The sequence below is a fragment of the Trichosurus vulpecula genome, chromosome 4 (assembly GCF_011100635.1).
Source record: "Trichosurus vulpecula isolate mTriVul1 chromosome 4, mTriVul1.pri, whole genome shotgun sequence".
Lineage (NCBI taxonomy): Eukaryota > Metazoa > Chordata > Mammalia > Diprotodontia > Phalangeridae > Trichosurus > Trichosurus vulpecula.
In genome coordinates this window covers 62,805,746-62,823,700 of record NC_050576.1, presented here as the reverse complement: position 1 = coordinate 62,823,700, position 17,955 = coordinate 62,805,746, and the positions used below count along the sequence as shown (strand labels likewise).

At 38.5% G+C, this 17,955-nt stretch overlaps 1 protein-coding gene across 1 annotated transcript in view; it reads left to right on the top strand.

The window, feature by feature from the left end:
* The first annotated feature begins 456 nt into the window (after positions 1-456).
* Positions 457-17,955, top strand: part of CCDC181 (coiled-coil domain containing 181) — a 35,236-nt gene continuing 17,737 nt past the window's right edge. The window contains exons 1-2 of the mRNA XM_036756301.1: positions 457-614; positions 6,806-7,756. Coding sequence (XP_036612196.1) covers positions 498-614; positions 6,806-7,756 — 1,068 coding nt within the window. The 5' untranslated portion in view covers positions 457-497. The remainder of the gene's footprint in view (positions 615-6,805; positions 7,757-17,955) is intronic.

Sequence of the window (17,955 nt, the reverse complement as noted above, 5' to 3'; positions counted from 1 at the left end):
GTGATAGCATCAAAGGTCACTGATCGCAGATCACCATAACATCCATAATAGTGAAAAAGTCTGAAATATTGAAATATCATTTGAAATAATGACACATCACCAAAATGTGACAGAGACACACAGTGTGAGCGTGTGATATTAGAAAATGGCACAAACCTTCCATTTGTAAAAAGTGCAATATGTGTGAAGCACAATAAATCAAGATATGCTTGTATTCACTTTCTCATCTCTTGGCATGATAATTATAGGTCCATGTATCTGTGTGTTTATCAGAAGGAATTCTGACTAGGGTTCAGGAAGTTCTTTTGTCAGTTCAATATCCTTTGATTTACAAACCTTAACTAGTTTTTTTTTCTTTTACCCAAATCAATATATATTATATTCAGTATTACCTCCTTTGGAAATTGTAGATTTTTTCAGGATTCCTTTTCCTATGAGGGCATATGATCATGTCTTTTCATTTTGATCTTATAGAAATATTCTTCAACAAAGAAAAAATGAATGAAAAGATAGATGCTGATTTGATGGAAAGTGGAGAATATGAAGACGACTTTGAAAAGGACCTCGAGTGGTTAATTAATGAAGAAGAAAAAAATCATGTCGGCATGATTGAGGTATTTACTGTAGACAACAACCTTTTACAAATATGCCACTATATCAGTACTATTTCTTAATTTTCTTTCTCTCTCTCAGCACCTAGCACAATGTTTTGCACACAAGAAATGGTTTTTTAATGAGTCGTTGAGTTGAAATGTAGCTAAGCCCGTCAAAAAGAAAAGTGTAATACAGTGGATCTTGTATACAACATGGATTTCGATGTAACTTAGGTCAGATCATGAAATGATGTCCTCTTAAAAAATGAAACCACATGAGAAGACTGCATGGCCAAGGCCTGGCAGATAGTAGGTGCTTAATAAATGCTTGTTGACTTGACTTGGTATAATGGCATAAGCATTGCACTTGGAGCCAGAATATCGGCATGTGATTCCAAGCTCTTATTGCTGGCAAGAAAATTAGCTTCTCTTGAGTATCAGTTATTTCATCTGTAAAATGGGGATGATAATACTTGGACTACCTATCTCACAGGGTTGTTGTGGGGAAAATTCTTCGTAAAACTTAAAATGAATTGCCATTATAAAGGTGAGTGGTTGAGTTATTACATGCAGTAAAAAACCTGGTATTAACCTGGTATTATTAATGTATAATTTATAAACAAAGAAAGATGTTTTAGAGAGAAAGTGTGAGCTGAGAAAAATCCACGGATTGAATAGAAGGAGTTAATTGGGAACCTTGGATGACAGTTGTAAGGGACTGGTGATAACAAACCTGATTTGGGTGAGGGGGTGGGAAGGGTTAAGGAGAAGCTGGGAATGAAGAATAGAAGTTGGCAGGTATCAAGTGCCTGCCAATTAGTCAGGAACATTTGTTAAGTACTATGTGCCAGGCACTGTGCTGAGTGTTTGGGATAAAAAGAAACAAAAAACACAGTCCCATAGTGAAGAAGTTCACATTCTAATGGGGAATGCAACATATGAATAACAAAGTAAATAGAAGAAATACATAGTGTATGCAAAAATTGTACATTCAAGATACATACAGTGTAATGGTAAGTAATCTCAGTTGGGGGAGAGGGAATGGATAAGAGGGACTGGCAAAGGCCTTCTGTGGAAGATCAAGAAAGGCCAGGTAAGCCAGGAGTTTGAGTAAAAAGGGAGAGCATTCTCGGCTTAGGGGGATAGCTAGCTAGTAAAAGGTATTGAATCTGGAGATGGGAGTATCATGTGCAAAGAAGAGCAAGGAGACTCCCTGCAGTTTTTACAACTTGACACTGTAATATTCTTAAAATATTTTGTGCTCTGGGAAAAAAAAATAATCTGTGTAGCCAGATCTTAGAGTATATGGAGAGGAGTAAAGTGTAAGAAGACTGGAAAGGTAGGAATGGGCCAGGTTGTAAACGGTCTTTAAGAACCAACACCAGGATATTATATTTGATTCTGGAAGTAATAGGGAGCTTCTGGGATTTAATGAGGAAGGAGGTGATGTGAACAGACACTTGGAAGATCACTTGGCAGCTAAGTGGAGGATGGGCTGGAGTGAGGAGAGGGTGAAGACTGCTCCAGCAGTTTAGGGGTTATGTGGGGAGGGCCTGCGCTAGGCTGAGGGACTCTCTATGTGAGAAAAGAAAAGGAGATTTGGAGGAGGAGCCATTGTGAACGTAGCTGTGAAGGTGTAACCTGACAGCTCCTTGTCTTCGGGATGTGGCCATGAGAGGAAGAGCATTAATAGAATGGTGGTGAGAGAAGGCAGCAGGATCAGGTGAGATTTTGAGAAGGAATGACGGTGATAGCCGATATGTTTCATTTACGTATATGCTCTCATCCCCACAACATCCCGCCGTAAGATGACCATTATGAGCCTTATTAACTCCATTTTACAGATGAGGAAACTAATGTTTAAAGAGGTTAATTTCATATAGCCATGGCCACATCACTAATAAGCAGGGAACATAGTACAAGATTCCCACCCAGGTTGCTGTGGAATCCAGGGCCATCCTTCTTCCTGCTATACCACCCTCCTCAAAACGAGAGACTTCTGTGGCTTATGACAGTCAGTCAGTCAACAAGCACTTATTTACTGAGTGCCTAGACATGTGCCAGGTGTGGAGATGCAAAGACAAATGTAGGAACTGACATTCTGTCTGGGGCAACAATATGATCCTATGTTCATATGATATGATCACAAAATATGTATAGAATAAAAACAAAGCAATTTTCTGAGGAAAGATGGTACAGGTGGGGATCAGGACAGGCTTCTTACAGGAGGCAGTACTTGGGCTGAGCAAATTAGGCAGAAGGGAGGTTGGGAATGTATTCTAGGCTAGGAGACAACCAAGCAAAGGCAGAGAGCTGGGGGAAGGTGTCATGTGTGAGGAACAGCAAGAACACCAGTATAGCTGGACTGCAGAGTATAGGAAAAGGGAATATGTCTAACCATATTGAAAAGGTAGGTTGGGGTCCGGCTGTAAAGAGCTTTGGATGCCAAACAGGACTTTGTATGTGATTCTAGAGAGACTAGGGAGCCATTGAAGTTAAATGAACAAGGGAGAAAGGAACGTGGTCACACCTGTACTTTTTGAAACTCACACCATGGTGTGATGAAGGGAACACTTGAGTCAGGGAGACCAGTTCTCCAAGTTTTCCGTGTAGCTCAGGCAAGAGTGATGAGAGCCTGAATGAGGAGCATGTGGACAGACATAGAGAGAAAGGTGCAGATACTTGAGAGGTTGTGGAGGTAGACTTAAGTCTTAACAACTGATAGGTGGAGTGTGTGTGAGGAGTTAAAGGTGACTCCTAGGTTGCGAACCTGAGTGACTTCAAGGATGATGGTACCCATAACAAAAATGTGGACTGTACAAGAGAGGTATTTTTGAGGGGAAGATTATGAATTGTTTTGGACATGTTGAAATTGAGATGCCAATGGGACATCCAGTTCAAAAAATACAGTAGGCAGTTGGTTATGCAGTATTGGAATTCAGGAGAGAGCTTGGGGCTAGATAGTGTGGATTTGGGAGCCATATTCTTAGAGATGATTATTAAACCCATAGGAATAGATGATGTCATGAAAAGAGAGAGAGAGATGTAGGAAAGAGATAAGGGCCCCCAAAGAGCCTATACCAGTCAAACTATTAAGGAGTTACTTTGTCCCACCAGACAAAATAATAACAAAAATCATTTGGAGGAAAAAAGTCTACAATGTTAAAGGAAATAATGAAAAAATAGGGATAAGGAAGGGATAGCATTTCCAGATATGAAACTGTATGATAAAGCAGTAATCATACAAGAAACCCCAACAACATCTGGTTCAAACAGAGAAAAGTAGATCAGTGCAACAGTTTGGATAAGTAAGAATCCGAAACAGTAGCTTTAGTGTTCAGTTAAACCAACAATAATCTGTTGGGAGATGTACTCTCTATTTGACGGGAACTACTCAGAAAACTGGAAAGCCATTTAGCAGAAAGTAGATTTGAATCACAGATTCTACAATATGCTAAAATAAAGTTCCAGAAGAACAGGTGACCTATCTATAAAAGGTCACCTCTTTAAAAATTTAGACTAGAATGGTGGAGGAGGTACCTTTTACAACTATGGCCAGGAAGAGAAGTCTTAGCCAAATAAAGGACAGATGTGATCATAAAGGAGAAAACAGATATCTCAGCAACATAAAATTTTAAAGCTTTTACATGAACAAAATTGACATAGCTATGATAAGAAGGGAGATTTTTAATTAGGGGAAAAATCTTTACATCAGATATCTCAAATACAAGTCTGACCTCCGATGTATAATAAGGAAACATATAAGACCATAATCCTTCCCTAATAGTTGTCAAAAAAGGTGGTTTTCAAAAGAATTTCATGAAAAAGTATAAAAGATTTACATATGAAAGATTATTCCAAATCACTAGTAATAAGAGAAATGCAAATTAAAACGACTCCAGTTTCTCATCTTACATGCAGCAAATTTGCAAAGATGACAAAAATTGGAAATAAAAGTTGTCAAAGCTTTGTAAAGACAGATACATTAATACACCATAGGTGGGACTGTGAATTGGTCCAAATCTAGGAAATAATGTAGAACCATCTGAGGATGTCACTAAGCTGTTCATATCTGTTGACTCAAACAATCTCATTACTGGGAATATACTCCTGAGGGAGCAGGGAGAGTTAAAGACAGAAGTAAAGGCTATAGATACAGATATATATATGTGTATGTATGTATGTATTTATATACATATACACACATATATATATATTTAAATAAGAACATTATGGTAGCAAAAAACTGGCCACAAATTTGGTACCCATTGATTGAGAATGGCTGAATAAATTCTGCCATATGAATGCAATGAAATATTACTGTGATATAAGAAATTATATTAGTTCAGAGAAAAATGGGAAGACTTGTGTGAACTAATAATGATGCAGAGTGAAAAGCAGAGACAGGATAACAGTCTATACAGTGATTACAAAAGGAAGAGCTAGTGGAAAGAAAGACTGAAGATGTTAGCAAACCAGAGCATCAGGATTGAAGCAAGATTTTTTGGAATGTGAAGAGGGATGATATCCAAGTAGAGGTGAAGGGGGTTAGCTTCAGAGAACACTATTTCCTGTGAGAGCAGTGGGGAAAAAGCATGGAGGGATATATTGAGATGAAGAGGGGAGTGGACTTCATGCCAAATGCTCTTGATCTCAGTGAAATAAGGTGAGGTCATCAGATTTAATTGATGGGAATAGGGGCTTTAGGAGGTCTGAAGTAGCCTTCGGACAAATAAGGATTATAAAGCTAGGGACCAGATACTAATGGGATGCTTATAAACTGTAGTGTTCCAGGTTTATTTAATTATGATTTTTCCTTTGGAAGATCTGTGTAGCCAAGTTGCAGGAGTTAAGAAAGCAGATTGTAGGGGAAGTCTAGTGTTGGAGACAAGCAAGGATGACAGTTTGGAAAATAAGGGAAGTCTAGAGTGAAGGCAATTTGAAGTAGTTGAATGTGTTGTCTAGTATGCTAAATGTGTGTAAGTGAAATATATATGTATCTCTCTCTCTCTCTCTCTCTCTCTCTATATATATATATATATATATATATATACACATATACATACACATGAAGGAGAGAGAGGGAAGACTTAAATACTGAAATGTCCCATTAAGGACAGAGTGTACATTTGGTGAGTATTGGGGTGGTGGTGGAAAAAATGACATATAAGGAGATTTGGATGGAGACAAGAAGTACTCTGCTATTATGAGATTAAGTCAATGGTTCATATATAATGTGGATTTTAGATAGAGTCTAGAAGAGAAGAGAACTCTTGAGACTAAGGAGCCTGATGGCTAATCAACATGAAAAAGTGGAGAAGAAAGATAAGAGCCAGGTGTGGAAGTTGTCTAGAAGGGGAATCGATTCAGGGGGAGGGGGACAATAGAGAACAACATTGATTATTTGAAGATGATGGAATAGGGAACATGTAGTCAATGTGAACTTCAAACACTCAGAGAGAAGATGTCAGTAGAACTCATCAAATTCTTGATGACTCAGTTGTCTTGAAATGCACTGGTGAGCACAGTTCACTTAGCATTTGCTCTTCCTCCATAAGTTTAAATTAAAATCAACTCACATTAAGCACCTACTATATGCCCTATACTGTCTTAGGTTTGGGGACAAAAAGGAAAAAATTAAAAAGTTTTGTTTTCATGAGGTTACATTTTAATTATTTTTTAAGATTTCTTTTTTATTTTGAAGGGGAGAATCATGTGGAGGAAATATTTTTAAAAATCTCTTTTTAACCTGTAAATGGAGAGAAATATACAAATAAGAAATTCTCATTTAAAAATGACAACTGTGTAGTTAACCCCTGTATGTAGCAGAACAAATATATACATATATATATGTATACACATATATATATATATATATACATGTATACACATATACATGAAAGCATACTAATGCAGCCTTTAAGTGAAACCTTTTATAATACCAAGGTAAAATTCAGTAAAAATTTTCAAAGGGTTTTTCATATGTACATATATAAGTATTATTTATTGCAAGATATTTTATTATATAATTATACACTATAGAGTGTCACATCTGAATTGTCAATAAATAATACTTCCTCCCATAGAAAGTAAGTTGTATAAACTAAAAATTTCTCGCTGAGTTGAATTGTACAAATGAATACATTTGCATTCGATTTGGGGAACCTCAATTCTGAATCGTCTGACTGAAAGAGAACCTGGTTTCTTTTTAGATACCTAGTGAAAAGGAAGAAGTTTCTAACCAAGAACTGAATGAGGACGATGGAGGAGAGGATACAAAACAGCTTCCTGACCATGACAAAGTATCAAAGGATGAGATGTCACTGAGGCGAAATAACTTCATCTCTGTACCTAGCATTCAACCTTTGGATCCTGTATCTGATTCAGATAGTGAAAACTCATTCCAGGAGAGCAAGATGGAAAGCCAAAAGGATCTCGATGAGGAAGAGGATGAGGAAGTAAAGCGATACATTATGGAAAAGATTGTAATGGCTAACAAGATTCTGGAGACTCAAGAGCCTGTCAATGAAAAGAGAGAAAGAAAACTGAAATTCAAGGACAACTTAATAGATCTGGAAGTGCCCCCACTGGAAGATACGGAGAGTTACAGAAATGATTATGAAAATGAGAGAGATGTGTCTGGAAAACTGTCACAGCTACGTATTTCTGGTGACCTTAGACCAGAGAGTGTGCTCCTTTCACTGACTAATGGCAGTAGTGAGGACTATAAGGATGGAAAGATACTGGTGGAGAGAGATGGGAAGTTTGAGCTTCTGAGTTTACAAGACATTGAGAGCCAGGGCTTTTTGCCCCCCATTAATGTTAACATTACTGAGATTGAAAATCAGCAGTTATCACCTCGATCTTCTAACTCAGCTACCAATGGGATGATTGGGATTAAAAAGGAAGACATTCTAGTAAAGTCACACGTTATCCACACATCCACAGGTGAACCGCTGGTTTATTTTCCCCAACCTCCACCCAATCCCAAATACCGTCCAAGCTCAGCAGTTAACACACGAAGAAGCAAAGGGAGTGGAAAATCGAGCCGCAGAGTACAATCTGCAAATATATCACCAATAAACTCAACCTACTGTCTTTCACCTCGACAGAAAGAGCGACAAAAACAGATAGAACTGAGGAAAGAAAAACTAAAGAGAGAGGTGAGAACACGAATAAGAAAGACATTGGGTAGAGCAAGGTCTCATTTTGTCAATGTAACAAATTGAGATTGTTGCCCAAAGTGATTTTAAAATATTATTTTAGTGTCAGAATGACATTTAGAACTTATAATTATATGATAATCGTTATTTATGGTTTTCACTTAGTATTTGTAAAATACAGTAAATATGTAAGCTAAATTGTATAACTCTTTGAAGCTATTGAAATTCAGATGGCAGATGGCTCTGTCTAAAGGATGAACAACTAAGATCAAATTTATATTTCCTTTATCCTTTTCTGTAAATATCTTTAATATATAGAGTTCTCTAATGTTTGACATTTTGACAAGGTTGATGATTTGGTTTCAGGACCAAGGGAATTGTGTAGTTACTATTTTTATGTTACACATTTTCAATATGGTATATTCTTTTTTTTTTTTTTTTAACTGTTTTTTTTTCCTTTATTTATTTTTAGTTTACCACACACGGTTCTACATAGTTTTGAGTTCCAGTTTTTCTCCCCTCCCTCCCCCCTCCCTCCCCAAGACGGCATGAAGTCTCATATAACTGTCATGTATAACTTCGCATTGAATTAATTTATGCTCTAGTCAAGTCGTGGAGAAGAATTTTGACCAATGGAATGAATCATGAGAAAGAAGAAACAGAACCAAAAAAAAAAAACAAAAAAAAAACCCCAAAACCAAAAACAAAAGAGAAGCAGAAAAGGCGAGCATGTAGTGTGCCTCAGTCTGTATTCAAACTTCGCAGTTCTTTCTCTGAATGAAGATAGCATTCTCCATCGTGAGTCCCCTGGAGTTGTCCTTGCCCCTTTAGGTTGCTGAGAGAAGCGCAGTATGTCAGGGTTGGTCCTCACGGAATCCACATATCTGTGGCTGTGCACAACGTTCTCCTGGCTCTGCTCCGCTCACTCAGCATTATGTCGTGTAGGTTTTTCCAGGTTGTTATGAAGTCTGCATCATCCCCATTTCTTATGGCACAATAGTATTCCATCACCTTCATATACCACAGCTTGTTCAGCCATTCCCCAATTGATGGGCATCCCTTTGCTTTCCAATTCTTGGCTACCACAAAGAGAGCTGCTATAAATATTCTTGTACATATGGGTCCTTTTCCCGCTTGCGTGATTTCTTTGGGATACAACCCTAGAAGTGGTATTACTGGGTCAAAGGGTATGAACATTTCTATAGCCCTTTGGGCATAGTTCCACACTGCCCTCCAAAATGGCTGGATCAGCTCGCAACTCCACCAGCAATGCAACAATGTTCCAATTTCCCCACATCCTTTCCAGCATTTATCATTCTCCTGATTTGTTATTTTAGCCAATCTGACAGGAGAGATGTGGTATCTAAGAGTTGTTTTGATTTGCATTTCTCTAATCAGCAGCGATAATATGGTATATTCTAAGTTGATTTTTCAAGGGCTTGGATTATACTTTTAAATATTTTCCCCAGTATATTTTATGTTTTGAATATCTACAAGTACTGCAAGTGAAGCACTCAGATGGACTGAAAAGCCCTCTCTCCAGTTCTTGGTCCCATATGGATGCTAGTCTTGTTACAGCTGCAGCATAGGGCTGCTTAACTGCATATGGAAAAAGTCGATCCAAAGAGAGTTCCTCGGGCTAACAATAACATGAGCCTGGCTATCACCTCATGTCAATCACCTGGAGCAGGAATTGCTGGTTCGCTTCAGCAAAGAGAAGAGGGTAGTGGAAATAACTTTTATTAATAAACTTTTAGTATGCAGCCTACAATCAGAAAAGAATTCTGCAGATATTATCTTTTGTGTCCTTGTATTTGAGTAGGATTTTCTCCATTTACTTTTTATTTCCTTCACAGGAAGTTTTTCTACTTTATTATACTAGAATACTTTGAGCTCAGCTATTAATGGAAAATTAGGATATGAGCTTATATAATTCAAATCACAGAATCATGAAATTTTGGAGTTGGAATGGATGTTGTAGAGGGAACTTCATGCAACTAATTTTAGTAAATAGTTGAGACTTAGAGAGGTGAGATGATTTGCTCAGTCATTTAGCTGCCTGAAAGGTTAAGGACTAAAGCTTGATTCTCTCTCCTATTCTTACATTCTTTCTATCACATCACACTGTTTCTCTTCATTTCTATATCTTACAACTATAGTTAGGTTATTCAAGCACAAATAATCAACTTTTGTCTGATACTCAGCTCCTTCAGCGGATCTGTGATTTCATCGTTATGGTTGCATTCCAGCAATGCTGATCACAGCCCACTCATGCCTACTTAATTGTGTGTGACTCTTGTTTGTATCCTCCCATAAGGTCCCTATAGAGAGTACAACCAGTATTCTGGTAGCTCTCCTTGATTTCTCATGATATTTCAGGGCTATTAGTGGAGCACCTGGGCTGTCCAGTGCTTATCTCTTGCTCTTGCTATGGCGAGCCTATGTTTTTCAGTCGTGCATTTCTCTGGTGACATCCTTATTTGTCATTGATGACACCCCCTATAACATTGTAGTTCTGTGTTTGTTATGTAGCCTACTCATACCCTCCATTGTCCTCTTAAGTGATACTCATTTTTAATTGTTCAGAGACTTTAGTATTCCATGACTTGCCTCTATACTACAACATTGGTACAATTCTTTTATTGCTATTAAAATATGACCTTTTATTCTAGGTGGAGTTTGGGATCATTAAAGGAGTTTTGTAATTTCCCAAAGCAGTCCAACACACTCTCCTCCTCTTCCTGTTTCGGGCGTAACTTATTGTCCACGTGTTCTATCTACATATACATTCTACATGTGTGTATACACATGTTGAATATGCACATATATGTACATATACACATATGTGATTTATAGCCTTACAGTATTGCTTTCTGACTTCATCTCTCAACTCAAACTATTCCCCCGCCAATCTCCACTTATTTCTGAATTGCCTGCCACATAGGATAGTCATTTCTCAGTCCTTAGCCTTTTTAACCTCTCTTTAACACTTATAACTGTTGGCCATCCTCCTGCCTATCTGATTGTTCTTTTTTGGTTTCCTTTACTGGTTCATGATCCTTATCATACTCTGTAACTGTGGGTATACTCCAAATGATATGTTTTAGCCTTTTCTTTTTCTACTTTCTACCCTTTTTCTCGGTGACTGTATCAGCTCCCATGAGTTCAGTTCTCTTTATACTCCATATCTATCTATCTGTCTTTCTGTGTGTTTCTCTATCTATCTAGTGTGTAAACGTACATACCTCTCTTTCTGTGTATATAGGTCTATATACATATATGTATGTATGTATGTATGTTTCCCTCCTGTCTTTCATCTGAACTTCAGGCAGGCATCTTCAGCTGTTTGGTAAACATATAGAACTGGATATTTCACTGGCATTTCAAACAACACATCTGAAATAGAACTAATTATCTTTCACTTTAATCTGCTTTCATACTTCCTTATTTATGTCTAGAGTCCCACTATCCTTCCAGTCTATTTGCAGATTGTTTGTAACTCCAGCACTGGCCTTGACTCCTTACTCTCCTCTTACATATCCAGTCAGTTGCCAGGTCTTATAATTTCTATTTCCATTACATTTCTCACATCTTTCCCCTTCTCTTTACCCATAGGACTGCTATCGTTGTCTGGAAAATTGCAGTAGCCTCTTAATTAGCCTTTGCCTCAGGTCTCTCCATTTTCCAATTCATCTTATGTAATCCATAGAGCTACTAAAATAATTTTCTTAAAAGTACAAGTTTGACCATATCAGTTTTTCCCTTCAGTTAACTCCAGTGGCTTCCTGTTGCCTTTAGAATCACGTGTTAAATCTTCTTCTTACTCTTTAAAGTCCTCTACCCACATTCTTTGGTCAAGCCAAACCTATAATTTTGCTGTTCCTCACACACACAATACTTCATCTTCAGTCTCTGTGACTTTGCACTGGTTGTCCTTCATGCTAGGAATGACTCCCTTCTGTACTCCACCTTTTTAGGAATCCATTGTTTCCTTCAAAACTCAGCTTGAGTGCAGTTTTGTACATTAAGCGTTTCAAGATCCCCCAGTAACTAGTGTCCTCTCCTCAAAAATTATCGTGTATTTATTTTGTATGTATTTTGTTCCCCTGATAGAATGTAAGCTCTTTGAGGGCAAGGTTTGTTTCATTTTTATTTTCGTATACCATTGTCGCAAAGATTCTGATGCATCTGGCAACAATTGGACACCACACACCATTGCCTAGTACATAGTAAATATTTGCTGGCTGATTGATGAATTCCACAGTTAATACATCTATACAGAAGCACTTCTCATTCGTTGTGTTTTTCCTGTTGGGATGATTAGGCCAAACTCTCTTGAGTGGTTATAGATCTCTTCTAGGAGGCTCTGCAGTGTTCCAGAACTTAATGTAAGCCGCACAATGTCATTCCCAAACAAGAACATATGGAGGACCTAACTGTTCATAGAGAATCACTCCTCATGTTGGACTTGACTCTAGACCTCTTTTCTAGAACAGAGGTGAACACCTTTGGCAAGCATAAATCTCCATGGTTTATGCCTCATTTGGTATTAGCAGTCGTTAATCAAGGTTATCTCTGTTGTTATGCCTTTTGAGGTATGGGATAGGGATTAGATCTGTGATTTCATTGACATTACCAGTCAGTGTTAAAAGTGGAAATTGAACCCAGATCTTCCTGGCCTCGAGCCCAGCTCTCTATTGATTATGCCACATCTGTGGCTTTGTTGGTGAAGAGCCTGTAAAGTGGTGTTTTGCCTTCCTGCATAAAAATTGTGGTGTTGTTTTGTTGTAAATAATCAACAGTAAGCACAGTGAGCTCTTGTGCTTTCCAAATCTTTCAGTCAGTCGTGTAGAGGTAGAGATATCATCCACTGGGGAGTATCCTGCCTGTTTCTCACTAATATTCTTCCTGAGGATGCCATTGATGGTGCGTATAGAGTATGGTCATCACCTTTTTATATAGAGTTTGATGCTTTGGATATGATCATAGTTACCTTTTTTTGTCTTACATCAAGTCCTTTTTATACCCTTACAATTGTGTTGTATCCAGCATAGGTCTCTGCTGTGCATTCTTGGTCTAACTTGACTGTTTTGACAATGTTCACTCTTTAGTACCATTTCTACCTGTTCTATAAATGTACCCATGATGTTAAGGGTTTAAAGCACAGGAGCTCTGCTGTCCTTGATGATGAAAAACCTTGCTTATAAAAATCTTCACAAATATGTCCATTTCTTCTATTTGTTGCCCTCCCTCCACTTTCATCCTTAATGCCTGCAGGATGATTTTGCTTAATTGAATCTCTTGTCAGGGTTTCTTTGAACTGGTTTTGCCACTGCTTCATTCAGTATAGCGAGATGATACAGCTCTTAATCTTCTGTCATCCTTCTCACTGTTCTTTATTACTCCTTGTGTTTATTCTTATTGGCTGCTGTATTTCTCTACTTGGCAATTGCTGAAAAAAGTGCTTTTTAGTTTCTTTTGGTGGTACTAGTAATAGTGATAATAATGATAGCTAGCATTTGTCTAGTGCTTCAGGATTTGCAAAATGCCTTACGTATGTTAAAGCGTTTGATTCTCACAAAGGCACCATGAGGTAGGTGCTGTTATTATCCCTGTTTTTACAGGTGAGGAAACTGAAGCACAGATAGGTTAAGTGACTTGCCCGGGGTCATACAGCCAATAAGTGTCTGAGTCAGGATTAGAACTCAGGTCTTCCTGACCCAAAGTCCAATATTCTATCTACTGTGTTCTATACCTTGTTATGGTCATTGATTCATATCAGTAAAACTGAAGAGTGAAATTACATGTTATTCATTTCACCTCCGTCCTATTTTCATCACCAATAAGTTGCCCATTTAGTAATGCAGTTGTTTTAACTGCACATCATACATTTATTTTCCTGCTTCTAGTTCTGTACCATTTTGATTTTTTTGAAGTAGGTGGCCTGATGATACCTAGACAGCTGAATCAAGAATAACTATGACATCAGTAATGAGTCATTTCTTGTCTGTTTAAAATGTATGTTCAGTTTCATTTTTTGGGATGTTTTGTGCTCATCATGTCTTGCACCCTCCGTTTATTTTCTTGAAGTTATTCATGATGTAGAAACACAAGTCTTTTTTCTATTCTAAAGAGCCTTTGGCACTTCTCAGTCCTTATTCCTGATCTGTATTTTCCAATGCATTTCTCATTGTCTTCATCTATTCACACCTTTTGCATTGAGATTACTGAGTATTGATTGAAATCAATTGAAATATTGATTTATTTTGGAGAATTTTATTGAGTCCTCCACATGCTTTTTCTATGTCATCCTCTGCCGCAGATTTTTGGACACAAGCTGCAATTATTTTCATTTCATCTTTGCAAGTACTTATTCTGAGCACTACAATATGAAATGATCAAATGTCCCTTGAAACAATGCTTCCTGTGGGCTTTGGTTGCATAAGAAAACAAATTCCATTCACTCCTCTGCTTGTTAAAGGACAATTGTGAGCCACTCTTTTCTCCTTTGTATGGTTTCGTTTATAGTGAGAATGTCAAGAATGATGCTATTTAGTTTCTCCAGTAGAATGTACACACTCATTGGTTATTTGACAAGGGTCTCACATTTAGAGCACCAGCAGTTTAGTGGAGGTTCATAAGTGATCAAACTGTGTGATTTCTTTTTTTTAATGTTTTTTTATTTTTAGTTTTCAACGTTCACTTCCATAAGTTTTAAATATTCTCCCCTTCTTTCTCCTCCCCTCCCTGTGAGGGCATGCAATCTGATATAGGCTTTACATGTACATTTCTATTAAACGTATTTTCACATTCATCATGTTGCATAGAAGAATTAGAACGAAGGGGAAAAAAACAAAAAAAGAATATAATCTGCCTCACTCTGCATTCAGACTCCATAGTACTTTCTCTGGATGTGGATGGAATTTTCCATCATGGGTCTTTTGGAATTGTTTTAGCTCCTTGCAATGCTGAGAAGAGCTAAGTCTATGAAAGTCAGCCATCGCACACTGTGGCGGTTACTGTGTACAGTGTTCTCTTGGTTCTGCTCACTTCACTCAGCATCAGTTCATAGAAGTCTTTCAGAAAACCTGTGATTTCTTAATATCCTCCCTTTCCTTTACTGTCACTGTCACTGAAGAAGAGGAAGAGGGCCACACATGGGGAACCATTTCACACTTTCTTTGTTTCCTAGGTTGCTATAGCCAAAGGAGTCATCACCAAGAGATTGCCCTGCTAATGAGGATCCTCTCTATAGTTGGGTAGATTCTGGTCTTTGGAGAGCAAACTCTTTCCATTACTAGGATTCAGCATGGTCAAGTCCATCAGACCTTGCATTTTGCTGCCTTGGTCCACAAAAGTCTAGGATCACCCTTGTACCACAAATGAGGAATCAGAATAGGATTTTGTGGTTTTGTTTGAGCTAATCTGGATAATTCAGTTAAGGAACTCAGTTTAATCCAATAGTGAGCTAAAATAATTAAAGTATCTTCTGAGCCTAAAAGTCTATGAAACATTAGTGGACAATGGTAGGAATATTAAAGGACTATAAATGATACCCTAGAAAGTAAATGTTCTGTCTTTGCCTACAGCCAAAATAAGAGAAAGGCAGTACATTTAGGAAAGCTTGGAGGAGACATATCATGGAGGTTTAATATTTCAGTATCCCTTCTGCAATGCCCCCCATCAGATTTCTCCACTCCTGCTTCAAGGCTGCTGAGTGTCCCGGGAGGAAGAAATGAAACAATGTTAATTTCACCTGGTACAGATTCATTGCACATGACTTCAAGTGGACCGTTGCTCCTGATCAACAACCTTTCTATCTCTGTCCTTGCTGAGTTCTTATTCTTTTAAAGCACTTATTTTGGAATGTTTCTTCTCTCTTCCTAGGAATGCTGCCCTCACCATCCAACACTATTAATGAATGACCTAGCCTCCTACTTCATTGCGAAGGATAAGATCATGAAACATGAACTCACTCAGCTCACTTTAATTCTTTAAAACTTCTCATCTCCCCCTCTTTCGGTCACAAAGGAAATATTGGTACTCTTCTTCACAGGTTAATCCTGCTACTCCAATCCTTGATGCCACTTAATCCTATCTCTTCCAGCTCTTTCAGATCAATCCTACCTCTCTTAGCCAGCCTCCTTATTATGTATCTTAGTCTTTTCCTTGCCAGTTATCTGCTTACAAACACATCCAGGTTCCTGAAATCCTTTATTTAAAATAAAAAAAAAAATTAATGGTCTTTCTATCTCAGCCAGCTTCTATCTCATCTTCCTTCTATCTTTCACATTAAACTTTTAGGGAGAAATTCATATCAAATGCTTCCACCTTCTCACTACTCCCTTCTCAACCCAAGCAATATGGCATCTGTCAGATCACTCTTCAGAAATGGCCCCACCATATGGTTAGTTTTTATAATTAAAGCTAATGGCCTTTTATTTTCTCTTCTCATACTCTTGACCCCCCCAGCTTTTCTTCCTCCTCCTTTGGCCTTAGAAATATCACAGTCTCTTAATTTTTTTCCTACCTTTCTAGCTCTTCAATATTTCCTTCATGGGTTCCTTATTCTCCTTCTTACTCATAAATATAGGTATTCTGGCAGGGTGGTCTGTCCTTGATCAGAGGTACCTAGGTGGCATTGTGAATGGACTGCTGGTCCTAGAGTCAGGAAGACCTGAGTTCAAATGTGGCCTCAAGCACTTACTAGCTGTGTGACCCCAGGCAAGTCACTTAATCCTGTTTGCCTCAGTTTCCTCATCTATGAAATGAGGTGGAGAAGGAAATGGCAAACCACTGCAGGATCTTTGCCAAGAAAACCCCCAAAAGGGGTCAAGAAGAGTTGGGCATGACTGAAAACAAGTAAACAAGAACAATAGGGATCCAAAAACAAAAACGAAAACTATTCTCTGCTTTCAAGGACGCATACGTATTCAGCAGGTACAGCATGAACACAAATATTGTCATGGACAAGATGAAACAAATACCAGGTGATTTTGGATGGGTCAGGGGGTGGAGGGGAGAGAACCAACAACCGGGGGATCAAAAATGGCCTGTTGTATAGAAGATGGGACTTGAGCCTCAAAGGGAGACCTAATGCAGCCAAGAGGGAAAGATGAAGGGGGATCCATACGAGGCACAGACCGTGACAAAAGACCTCAGAGTTTCCAGGACATGGCTTGTTATATAGATACACTATGACAAAAGGCCGCCGAGTTCTGAGGAAATGGCACATCATAGAGAGGAAACAGAAAGTAGGCCAGTTTGATTGAAACATAGAGTTCACAATTAAGAACATGTGCAAAGAAGCTGGAAAAATAGGAACCAGATTATCAAAGGATTTCAAGTGATAGAGGAATCACTAGGGAGTCATTGATGCTTCTTGAACAAGGTTAGTGACATGATCAATCTTCATTTTGGATCAGTCTGTCAGCTATGTAGAAAGTGTTCTGGTGAAGGGAAATAACGGGAGGCTGGGAGATAATTAGGAAGTTACTGCAGCGGCCTAGGTGAGAGACAACGAAGGCCTGAGCTGGGGTAGATGCGGTGTGAGAGGTGAGAAGGGAGGAATGCAAAAGAGGATTGTGGAGGTAGAATTGACAGTGCCATCCACCTGGTTGCATATGGGGAAGAAGTGAGTGAGAATGAAGAGTTAAGGATGACTTCTAAGTTTGCTAACTTGGATAACTTGAAGGATAGCGATGCCTTCTTAACTTCTCTGCAGCCTTTGATACTGTTGATTTCCTTCTTGATACTCTCTGCTCTCTGGGTTTTTGTGACTTTGTTCTCTCCTATTTCTCTTCCAAACTGTCTGATGACTCCTTCTCAGTCTCCTTTGTTTGTGCCCTTTAACTGTGAGTGTTCCACCAGGCTCCGTCCTGGGCTGCCCTCTCTTCTATACTGTTTCATTTGGTGATGTCATCAGCTCCCTCGAGTTCACCTATCACCTCTATGCTGATGATTCTCAGACTTATTTGTCTGGCTCTGACTTTTCTGCCTCTGGTCTGTCATCTCCAGTTGCTTGCTGGGTATCTAGAACAGGATGTCTTGTAGACGTCTTAAACTCAACATGCCCCAAACTGAACTCATCATCTTTTACCTCAAATCTTTCCCTCTTCTTAACTTCCCTGTTACTGTGGAAGGCACTACAATCCTTCCATTCACCCAGGCTTAAAACTAGGTGTCATTCTCGCCTCCTC